Raw genomic sequence first — 12,593 nt, 5'->3', positions numbered from 1 at the left:
GGGGGGGGTAGGGCTGCTACTTTCAAGAAAGGGAAAGTTCAAGATCAGAAAATCGTTATTGTAAACTAACCGGTAGTTTTGGTCATGTTGAGACGGGTTCAAGGAATTTCTCATTATGTGATTTGTCTGCGTTTTACGTCCTCTTAACAGCTATGGTCATTAAGGACGTGTATTGATTTTGTGGTGGAGAAAGGCCCGACTTATCAGTACACACTGAGTGTAGTTTGGACATCGAGATCAAGAAATATAGACTATTTGTTTTCGTTGAGGATTTCTAGCTGCAAAGTGTTTTTAATGATAGACCTGATTGATTAACTCCGCTCTGAAAAAAATAATCATGCTCTCATTTTGCCATTGTATGACATAGCCTTACACAGTCTCTGTCAGTATCTTGAAATGCACATTCTAATTGAAAGTAGAATTATCTCGATGTTCTAATAGGGAATTTGATACAGAAGTATAGAAAATAAACAAAATAACATTTAATCATGCATTGAATATCATCCAATTTATCTTAACATGACTTATTAGCATGACATAGTTTAATTACGTCAATTAGTCACTAGTGATTTACAACAAATATACAGCAGTTCATAGTATACAACATTCGGTGATTTAAAATTAGTGTATAACATTATTAAGTGAATTAAGTAAGTATATAACATTTAGTGTTTTACAATAAGTATACAGCATTAAGTGGTTTACTATAATTATACAGCATTATGTGTTTTACTATGAATATACACTATTAATGATTTACAATATGTATACCATTAGTAGTTTTCAATAAGTATTTAACAATTGGTGATTTATAATAAGTATTTAACAATGAGTGTTTAACAAAACGCCTACAGCATATTTTTTTTTTTACAAAGTATACAGCAATAAATGTTTACAATAATTATACAACTTTTAGTGTTTCACAATAAATAAACAGCAATTAGTGTTTTACAATAAGTATACCGCAATAAATGTTTTACAATACGTTAACAGGAATTAGTGTTTTACAATATGTTTACAGGAATTAGTGTTTCCCAAAACGTTTACAGCATTTAGTGTTTTACAAGAAGTATACCACATTTACTGTTTTACAATAAGTATACAATACAACAATGGGCGTTTGAAATAAATATACCGGGTATTATCAATATCGTGTCAGCCATCGAACGAACAAGATACCACTTATCTCGCACTCGTCAAAGCAGGAGGCCGATAACAGCAGTACAGCTATCTTTATCAGTATCATGTACTGTACTAAGGATGAATATACTGTCTGTTATTTAACTTACCTGGTCATGGGTTTATGTATGTAACGTTAGATAAGGGCACTACAATTTACTGCCTGCTTGTATGTTTATAGACTGGCCACCAGCCCCTAAGTTTTTATGAAGAATTTCTCGACTGCATTTTACTACTAGCTTATCTCCCCCTAGTTAGAATCAGAGATCCAAGTGATCAAAATTATAAGAGTTAGTTTTTTTTCATTATTTAATATTCTAGAAACGATGGCCAGTCTAGTATGTTTATATAATAATTATTGTTCAATAAAGGATAATATGCTACTCGAATATAATAAAGTAAAATGTACGTATATTGTTATACAAGTGTACCTGCTTTTTTTTGTCCCCATGAGGAGCCTCTGAATAGGTGAAAGGCCTAGAGACGATGCCACTGTTAAATCTACTGTATTCGTACCCAATGGTTTCTTATTTGTAATATTTATATAAACCTCATCAGTGATAACTATGTGAAGATATATTCCTATATGTTTTAGTGATGGGCAAATATTTCACTGGAGGAAGAAAACATGAAATACAATTAATGTATATATGTTTTGGAGTAATTAAAATCGAACTAAAAGTATATGTGTAAAGTCTGGTAATCAAGGCTTTAATAAATCATGTATAAAGAGTCCTTGTTGTCAACATTGATACAACTGCTGCATACCATTATATAATCTAATTAAACATTACAAATGATAACGTAATCATTGATAAAAAGTACGGTAACTGTGGTAACAGAGTAACAATATCAACCTTGGAACCTGAGGCACTTGGCAGAGATTTTCACTGAGAGTTTCATTAATCAGAGTAGTGTGATGGTGTTACAACGACATCTGGTCCGGTAAGGTGACTGTTATAGTAGTAAGTCTACACTGAATAAAGCGATAATGTTTTGTGTTTTCCAGCACTATGGGGATATGTGAAGGATTCGCCAGGTTCATTTTTGTGGCCTTTAATGTCATATTTGTGGTAAGTTGACAGCATTAGCTCATTTTTTGATATCCATTCTGATATATACTTATTAATTATATATATATATAATACTCGTTCAGCTAACAGCGAGACATATGCATTGATGTATTTCGTTGCAACAGATATACTTACATGACGTCAGCATATATATACGTGTTTGTGTTTTGATTTCTATATCTCCCAAGTAACAATGAGTTCATTTTAAATTCCCCAGATAATCCGTATTGAAAACATTTAATATAAGTATGTATTGATGCATGTATTATAAATGAGAATGTAGATGATTCTTCATAATGGATGAGTAGACTTGGATGAGCTGTTTTGCATGAGCTCTGACGGAACTTGTTCGAACATGATATGTACTAGATCATATTATTGATATCTCTGCTGATATCATGTGTATTATTACGTCACGAATTCAGCATATACAAGGTTATCACTTTTTGTCCTTATGAAATATGTGAATTTTTTACTGATCAATTCTAACATGAATATAAGTAACGTGACACTTTCGAGCAATACTTATAAGTTTACCAAATTTCCAGACAGTAACACAATAGCAACAAAAGCAGAGTGTCCCTAATTTGCAAAACTTTCTGCAACATATATAGCCGTGTTAAAAAAAAAGAAAACTCGCGAATTCCAGTCATGGTAGACTGGTCCTACAAATATATTGTATGTCGTAAACATGTTACATAACTACTAAAAGGGGAAATTTCACCCAGAAAAACGTTCGTCCTGTTTCGCCAATTTACGGAGGGCAAATATATCTGTGGCAAAAATTCCAAGTGTACATGTATAGTAATATGTTTATATCAATATACCTTGATCTTACCTTTCTGTACTAAGTAAGAGTGATATAGTTTCGGAACAAAGTTATTTGCATTAAATCAACCTTTCTTATCTATATCATAGTTGTTCGGTATTGGAGTTCTTGGGGCCGGAATCTGGGTGAAAGCAGACCCACAGTTGTTGAACGTCCAGAAGCTGATAGAGTTGGACGCCAGTGACAAGTTCCTGTCCACTGCTGGGTGGATCCTTATCATATTCGGAGTGTTGGTACTGGCCATAGGGGTATTTGGCTGTGTCGGAGGGATTAAGAAGAACAAATGCTTCCTCGGGATTGTACGTATATTAGTGTATCAGTGATTCCCCTCCCTTTTTCTTAACAGATTTGATAAATGGCTTCATTGTCTTGATTGAATCTACACTTTATAGTTGTCATTAGGGATTTCATATTTCCTGAATTGAAGGAGGCACACTATTTAACATTTGCTACTGGAAACCCTTCCCCGTTCCCAAGTGATTTGGGTTATTTTTAGGTTGTTTGTGGTTTCAGTCCTGTCCTTGTTATCCGTTGGGTTTCTCATTAGTTTCTTGTATGTTGACGCTATGGTTGTCCCTTTTACTATGTGATATTTGTTTGTGCTAACACTCTAGTGAATTAAAATCACCAGCTAAGGAGTAATTGCAATTTATGTGCTTTTCATTAATTATCTGAGAACAGAAATGCATCACAGTAGCTCAGGTGTTATTGTTCTTGAAGTTGTAAGATTTGGATGTAATTTGAGATACGCTTAGCTTATTATATACCTTAACTCATATACCCCTGAAGACACATTTGAACTCTTCCAATTCAAAGGTTGGAATGGTTCATTATGAAATTTCAGGGGTGAGTGAATTAAGCTGGAGTAAGGATAAATACAATGCTATTATTTTTATTACAGTATATAGGACTTGTCACTATCATTTTTATTGGCGAACTTTCGGGAGGTATATTGGCAGCCGTCTTCAAAGGCAAGGTAAGAACAAATAAGGACATGTAGTCCTGAAAATAAATATCGAGCTGACACAAACCCTTGGATATCCTCTGGGAGAAACACATTCGTAGTAATCGGAAAATAATGGTCAATGGTTGCCTTACCTTTGGTGTATGCTTGTTGAGTGTTAAACATGCCGAAAGGGAACAATGTCTAGTGAGAACGTGTGTTCATTCTTTCGTTATTTCATGTCTCATGTATACCTGAAACCTAAATGCAAGCTTAAATCCATGCTTAAACAAGCATCAGGGAGGAAAAACCACAATTCTATCTCACATCCATGTGTAAATATTAAACAATTCCGTCTTCAACTATGGATGTTTAGGACCATTCACTGCCTCTGGAAGGGCAAAACCCGAACACGTGTTGGAACATTGTTGATATGTTTATTTGTATTCATTTAATTATGTAAAGCTGTTTTTCTTTTCTAAGCATTATGGTATAATTATACATCGTATGTCAACTGATTTTCAGATTTCTGATGAATTGGATGATGCTCTTACCGGCACATTGAAGACCTACAAACCCAAAAACGCAAACGACATAGTCACCAAAACATGGGACGAAGTACAGAAACTGGTACAAAAATAGTCAACAAATTATCCCTTTATTTTATATAATAGGATAGCATTGTCCGTAGCAGTAAGATAACTTGTGGTTTAAGATGATTTTTGTCTGGTGCGGCGAAAGCTGGCTGTAGATATGATGCTGTTTCCAAAAAGGGTGGTATTTATCAGGATAAAATCTAAATTGCTATTACTTTCGACAACTTTGTTTATAAATGTTAAACTATTGTACATAAAGAAATATCTTAAATACAAGATTTCAATTGATATAAACGCTAGTGTTTCTAAATATTTTCCTCAGGTTGATAAGGAAGGATTCGTGGAAAGATTCGTGTTGCACAACCAATAAGTGTTTTATTTTTTTATATGTGACGTAAACTCTAGTGTATTGATATGTATTTCATTTTCCTCAGTTTTCCTGTTGTGGTATACAAAATTATGCGGATTACGCCAAGAACAACGTCACTTTCTCTGGAACCCAGGTAAGTAATTGTCGTAATCAAGGGCAAGCGATCTTATGTAAGACCATTTTTGTTTTCATTTTCCCATGACGTCATAACGCATTTCGTTCAAATCACGTCATTTCAGTATTGGATAAAATTCTAATACAAAAACAAATAAATTTAAAATTGTGAAATAACTTCAATGAACTCATGATTATCATTCTTCTTGGCCCAGATGGTAGAATATATTTAGCCATATCACAAAGAAAGCTGCTTAATATATTAAATAAATATGATTGATGTATCAATACCGTATTATAAAAACGGAAACAGATCCAAGCCTCGAGGAAGATGACATTATGATCTTTTCATTAAATATTCCATATTTGTTTAATCAAAAGAAATTTTATAAAATTGAAATTTATTTTAGCTTGTGCCAAATTCGTGTTGTAACCCAGCAACCAATGATACCATCTGCCAAACCGAGGCTGCACAAACACCAGGGAAAAAGGGTGCTACTTACACCTCCCTATACAACCAGGTAAGTCAAGTGTAAGGTGTTGAGCAACATCAATGACACAAAGTAATTCAGGTGTATTAGGGAAACCTGGTTAATCTGTATAACTAGGTCAATCAGGCGTAAAGAGTTGAGGAACTAATATAATACCTGGTAAGTTTGGTGTATTTATGAGACCTTGTTTATCTGTACGACCAGGTTAGCCAAGCGTAAAGAGCTGAGGAACACATACTATAATTCCAGGTAAGTGTGGTGTTACTGTGGGACCTTGTTAATCTGTATATCTGGTAAGTGTGGGGTTACTGTGGGACCTTGTTTATCTGTATATCAGGTAAGTGTGGTGTTACTGTGGGACCTTGTTAATCTGTATATCAGGTAACTGTGGTGTTACTGTGGGACCTTGTTAATTTGTATATCAGGTAAGTCAAGTGTTAAGAGTTGAGGAACAAAATGATATACTATCAGGTAAGTCAGGAGTATTTGTGATACCTGGTAAATCTGTACGACTAAGTAAGTGAAGCGTAAAATATAGACAAAATATGTACGATCTGTTAATTCACGTGTTGTATATACACCCTATATGTACGAACAGGTAAATCAAGTTTAATATTTACATATCTGTACGAAATTTAACATATACTCGTAAATATGTGACCAAATAAATCAAGCTTGTTGTATACATATATGTGAACAGTTATGTATAATATCTACATACAATTGTATATCTATACGACTAGTTAAGTCAACTGTATTATCTACTGATACCTACACCAGGTAATCATTTAGTTATATATAATGATATATCTCCTCTTAGGCGTCGACGACCTAATTCGACCGTTTGAACAGTGTACTTCTGATATCAATTTATTTACAATTATGTTACACCACATGGACCAAATTTAATTGTACAGAATTGGACTGTATTTGAAAGGGTAAAACACTGAAAAAGGAGGTAATGTTTTCTGGAAAACAACAGATTCGTTTTATGAAATATGCAAAGCATAGGAAAAGCGATTGAATTTCATAAAGCTCAAACCAAAGAAAAGTGCATTACTCAATTTCCTCTCCAACGTTAAACCTCACCGCTCAAACCAACTTTTTTTAATGAATGGCCATATAACCGCAAACAGAAATGAGCCATTTAAGCTATAAATAAAGTAAATTCTTCGATTGGTACAATAAATGCCTCGTTTAGAGAGTAGCAGATTGCATGATATAATTTTTTCTTTTCTTTTATAGGGATGCTACCCGAAATTTAATGATCTGCTGTCCAGTCATCTTACATTAATCATAGGCCTGGCTATCGCAATCGCAATGTTTCCGGTAAGTACAATAGAAATCAGTAGGAAATTGGTTTAAAACAAAAGGTAACACTAAAAAGGGGAGTCCGATAAGCAAACTTCAGAAATTAGTTCCAAACAAGAAAGTTCGATAAGTAACATGAAAAGTGGGTCAAATCAAGCGATTCACTAATAAGCAATATTCAGAAATACGATTAAACAGGAAAATTTTGATAAGTTACATTCAGAAATCGGTCCCAAATAGGAAACATACTTCCTTTGCATATAACAAGAAACTTTTATATTCATTAGTTTCTGTTGATACAAAAAGTGTTTATTTGAATAATATCGTGTCATTGGTTTTAGATGTTTATGGATTAAATGGTCACGTGGAGCAGTTGTAACTCCTTTCGCTACATCCTACGTATATTCCGGATTACTTGTATCAACAGTACTACTGATGAGAACTAACTGTTTCCTCGATACTCCAGGGGTTATGCTCACTTTCGCTCTCTGTGTCCCTAGAATATGTCATAACAAAATCAAAGTCTCAGTGTGCCACCTTATGGGCGAGACGAAAAGACTAATTTGATCCTTTGTTGTACATCAAAAGAATCTCTCGGTCGCGTAACGGTAAAATTGACTGGCTTTGGAGTCGGGTGTCGCTCCTGTGTAAATGTCAAAAGACAGGTATCAGCCTAGCGATTGGTCAGGTTTTTTTTAACTGGGACCACTGAGCGAAAGTGAGCGTAACCCCTGTAGTATTGAGGATGTCATAACTGATGAAATTACCATATTGTGCAGTAGAATGTTTACTTTGTTAGACTCTCTGGGTCAACTTGCTAAGTTTTTAAACAGGTGCCCCCTTACTTCGTATTTCTAGTGATTAGTGCACATAATAAGGTGGTTGACCATATGCATGTACTGTTAGTCTCTTAGATTAGCCGTTACCTTGTAGCTGGAATTATTCTTGCACGTTTTACAGTAAATACAACTTTGTTTTGTTGTCTGCGGGGATTTGTTATGTTGGTAAAATAGTTGCTTCGTATTCCTTGGTATTATATTATCATGGAAGGTGGGAAACTAGGTTAGGGTGGCGCATGAATTAGAATGGAGTGACCTGTTTTGATATGATATATTTTACCTAACTATCCAAGAATTCCTTATAGCTTCCAATACTATACGTAAGTATCAGAAACATTTTCCGCCCCTTTTGTTGTTGTTGTTGTTGTTACAAATCAATTATTACATGTTATTGCCATGATTTATTATTAAGGAAAGGTCGCACGTTTCGGTTGTATCTTTTTTTCTTTAAGTTTGAATCTGAACCACACATTTCCAAACTACGTTCAGTAAAACTCGACCATAATGCCACCCGGCATACGGCCAATATATTTCAAGTTTTTCTTACTTTTTTCCTCCTAATAATAGATGTTGTTGTACTTTTCACTTTTGTGTCTTTGAACCAAATTATTTGTTGCTTAAAAATTAATTAAAGACTACACATTATGGAACTTCGATATAACACTACCCAGACTATTGCAAACATATTTCAAGGTCCTTTTTCCTTTTTGTTGATATATGCGTCGCTCAATATATCTTACAACACCATGATAATGACAACATGTTGCTTGACAAATGAAAGCAGTATGGCATGGTTTTGCTGTAATTATGTGAAAAATATTTATTTTTTCGTGTCCTGATAATCTGATGCATAACAATTTCTGTAATTATCACCTTGATTTCAAACTCTAACTCCAAAACAATTTTACTGTATAAACTTTTGTAATGGAAAGGTAGGCGGTTCAATGATGAGCTGATTTAATTAAGTACTTTATTAAGAAAATATATATATATTTGTACTAAAGCCATTTAAACTGAAATCCCAAATATTTTAATTAATTAATTAATCATTTTCCAATAATGCATTAACGAAGTACTAACAATTATATACTTAACTTTATGCATTGCGAATATGGTTCGTGTAATGCCTTAGTGCGTGACTGTACTGCGATGTATTTGTCAGTTACAAGGTTCATGCCAACCCTGAAATTCTAGAGGTTACGTTTATTAACGTTCTCTTCATCCCGGAAATATGTCATGACGAAATCGAAGGCTCTGTTCGCGCCACCTTGTGGATGAGTCAAATAGACTAGTTTGATCCTTTGGTGAACATTGCAAGGATCACGCAGCAGCATAACGGTACAATTTACCAGCTTTGAAGTCGGGTTTCGGTCCTTTTTAATCTTCAAAAGACAGGTATCAGCCTACCGATTGGTCAGATTTATTTTTACATGAAACCAATCAAATAGCTTACTGCGTGCTTCCGATTTTGTAATCCTGGAGTGTCGAGTCGAGGACGGGTTCATGCATAAGGAATATATTTTATATATCTTATGTAATACCTTGATGAGCGACTCTTGGTGATATATATGTCAATATTACGATTTATGTAAAATATTGGTGAGAGGTTGTATGCAATATGTCCGCCAGCATTAAGATTCTTGTTAAAGGGTTCAATGTAAAAGTGAAATGGTGAGTGTTAATGTAATATTAATGCAATATTATGTTCATTTCCGCACAGCTGTCGAGATTGCGTTTCACACAACATTAGCTGAACTACTTTAACACATCAGATACATATATTAAATATGACTTTATTTACTCTCATTACAGTTGTTTGGAATTTGTTTGGCTTGTGTCACGTGCAAAGACGGGTCAGTTGAACATATGGCTTAGGAAGGAACAGCTCAAAATAGAACAATAACCAACATGTGTTTGAGTGCCTTCTCGTGGTCTCTCGCGAGGGATGGAGGGCGAGGACTTTAAAACACCGTCACCCTGGAGCGTGATATATAAAAAGGACAATATTAAAATACACTTGTTGTGTTGATATCAATAGATTTGCTTGTGTGATAAAAACGTAAATGAAAACCGTTTATAGAGGAGCATGCTCCCAAAATGCACTGTGATACTTTTCACATTTTATTTGTCCGAAAATTTGCAGTATGAACTCTGATCGAGCAAACCAGATGTGTAGTGGGGTGAATGACTCGTAATCTCTTGGCTGTGTCGGAAGCCTCGGCAAAATTTGATTAAGAATTATAATATAATATTTCTGTCTTTCGCTAGTAACGCCAATCACATCCTCGACATCCAGAGCGTAAGTGTTACCCCTGGATATCGAAGATGCGCCATTCGTTAATCAAATCGTATATGAAGTGTTTACAAACGTGCTTTAGTATTTATTCCTTTCTGTGAAGATACAAACGTATATGGAGCATAACCGCAAAGTGGTTTACTGTGTCTAATTCTTCAACGATCACTCATGTTTACAGCTGTATGATGCTGTGAAATTTAGTTTTGGCATACTGTGTGGGTGTGTGTGTTACGTTCATCTTTCAAATACAGTACTTGTATCATTTTCATTATTGAATATCGTTGAAACATTGGCGAACATGAAAGACAATATTACTGTTTCCTAGTTTAGTTTTCTCCACATCAGCACTTGACCACGAATCAAGTAACGAAAAACGAGAAGGCGGCATTGTTTAATTTAAACGTATTCCCTATTGTTATTGGTGTTAATGTTTTATTGGCATTACCGCACCCGTATTTGTTAATGACGATATTTTAAAATTGGAAACAAATACAGTGATATCGTGTCTGTACCGTCAAATGTACCCACCTGTGTTTATAAGTGTTATATATGTTCCCGCCATGAGTCATCAGTGGTGGTCACCACCACTTGTCACTGCTGATGGTCATCACTAGTGGTCATCATCAGTGGTCTTCACTTCCGGTAACTACTCGGGTCATCACTACTGGTCATTGCTGGTGGTCATCATTAACGTCATCATTAGTGGTCATCGTTAGTGGTCATCACCACTGGTCACTACTGGTGCTCATCATTAGTGGTCATCACTAGTGGTCATCACCACTGGTCACTACCGGTGGTCGTCACTAACGTCCTAACTACTGATGTATCTATGATTGTACTGTGTACATATTGTAGACTTTATGATAATATGTGTTATTTCATTTAAATAAATCCCATCTTTAAACTTTGAATCGTTGTCTTTCTTTTATAGTTCATAGCTAGTACGAGGGTCATTCAATATATTCAGTCACTAGTAACATAAATCGCAAATATGATGTACATAGTTCGATCTTTCGAAGTATCCCCCTGAGCAGAAACGCAATTTCGCAATCGCTGCGCTGTAGACTCCCATTAGTATACTGACGAGACACTTGAAAAATTGCACTACCCAGGGCACTCCAAGAGGCATACCGTTTCCCAGGGAGCATTTTCGTTAGTAAAGGAAACAGGAAGACAAAACATTCTTGGTGCTTTTAATACGTATGGCAATCAATGGCCTTTCTTGATTTCTTGACAAACACTTTTTTCAATAGAACATTTCAACCGTTTGGCCTTTTTTGTTCAGATGTCAGCAATTTGAGGATGAAATGGGCACATATTTCCTAAAATTTCAAGAACTTGGTCAGAATGTGATGTTTCCTGCCTATATGAGCTATCTCGGAATTAGTATAACGACCATCATTCTTGAATTAAGTTAATTATTGCTTTTACAGCCACAATGTCCTTCTTTAATGTTGTAACAACTGGCAACCCTGTCCGTGTGTCCTCTTTGATGCTGTTACATCTGGCAACCCTGTCCGTGTGTCCTCTTTGATGCTATAGCAACTGGCAACCCTGTCCGTGTGTCCCCTTTGATGCTGTAACAAATGGCAACCCTGTCCGCGTGTCTTCTTTGATGCTGTTACAACTGGCAACTCTGTCCGTGTGTCCTCTTTGATGCTGTTACAACTGGCAACCCTGTCCGTGCGTCCTCTTTGATGCTGTCACAACTGTCAACCCTGTCCGTGTGTCCTCTTTGATGCTGTCACAACTGGCAACCCTGTCCGTGTGTCCTCTTTGATGCTGTTACAACTGGCAACCCTGTCCGTGTGTCCTCTTTGATGCTGTCACAACTGTCAACCCTGTCCGTGTGTCCTCTTTGATGCTGTAACAACTGGCAACCCTGTCCGTGTGTCCCCTTTGATGCTGTAACAAATGGCAACCCTGTCCGCGTGTCTTCTTTGATGCTGTTACAACTGGCAACCTTGTCCGTGTGTCCTCTTTGATGTCGCAGCAACTGGTAACCCTGTCCCTGTGTCCTCTTTGATGCTGTTTCAACTGGCAACCCTGTCCGCGTGTCCTCTTTGATGCGGTTACAACGGGCAACCCTGTCCGCGTGTCTTCTTTGAGGCTGTTACAACTGGCAACTCTGTCCGTGTGTCCTCTTTGATACTGTTACAACTGGCAACCCTGTCCGTGTGGCCTCTTTGATGCTGTTACACCTGGCAACCCTGTCCGCGTGTCCTCTTTGATGCTGTTACAACTGGCAACCCTGTCCGTGTGTCCTCTTTGATGTTGCAGCAACTGGTAACCCTGTCCGTGTGTCCTCTTTGATGCTGTTACAACTGGCAACCCTGTCCGTGTGTCCTCTTTGAATTCACCCACCTGAAAACAATTATTAATGTGACAGCAGAGGTGATTTTTGTGTTGCATAATAGTAGTTTTTTTTTTATAAATTTCAGTAAGATCACACTCGAAATATGTCCTAGGGTGTTCCAAGAAACTACATGAGCATATGGGGGAGAGAATCCATGCAAAATGTCAGCCTACCGCGACTCCTTAAATTACTGCCA

General features: G+C 36.2%; 1 protein-coding gene across 1 annotated transcript in view; it reads left to right on the top strand.

Annotated features, from left to right (window-relative positions):
• LOC110450041 (23 kDa integral membrane protein-like) overlaps positions 1-10,948 on the top strand; it is a 12,101-nt gene extending 1,153 nt beyond the window's left edge. Inside the window, exons 2-9 of the mRNA XM_021497262.1 lie at positions 2,189-2,252; positions 3,171-3,380; positions 3,983-4,057; positions 4,550-4,654; positions 5,055-5,123; positions 5,515-5,625; positions 6,841-6,924; positions 9,558-10,948. Of these exons, the coding sequence (XP_021352937.1) occupies positions 2,193-2,252; positions 3,171-3,380; positions 3,983-4,057; positions 4,550-4,654; positions 5,055-5,123; positions 5,515-5,625; positions 6,841-6,924; positions 9,558-9,620 (777 nt within the window). The 5' untranslated portion in view covers positions 2,189-2,192 and the 3' untranslated portion in view covers positions 9,621-10,948. The remainder of the gene's footprint in view (positions 1-2,188; positions 2,253-3,170; positions 3,381-3,982; positions 4,058-4,549; positions 4,655-5,054; positions 5,124-5,514; positions 5,626-6,840; positions 6,925-9,557) is intronic.
• The last annotated feature ends 1,645 nt before the right edge of the window (positions 10,949-12,593 follow it).

The sequence above is a fragment of the Mizuhopecten yessoensis genome, unplaced genomic scaffold (assembly GCF_002113885.1).
Source record: "Mizuhopecten yessoensis strain PY_sf001 unplaced genomic scaffold, ASM211388v2 scaffold4947, whole genome shotgun sequence".
Classification (NCBI taxonomy): Eukaryota; Metazoa; Mollusca; class Bivalvia; order Pectinida; family Pectinidae; genus Mizuhopecten; species Mizuhopecten yessoensis.
The sequence above is the reverse complement of the archived record's forward strand: the minus strand, read 5'-3'. Positions and strand labels throughout refer to the sequence as shown.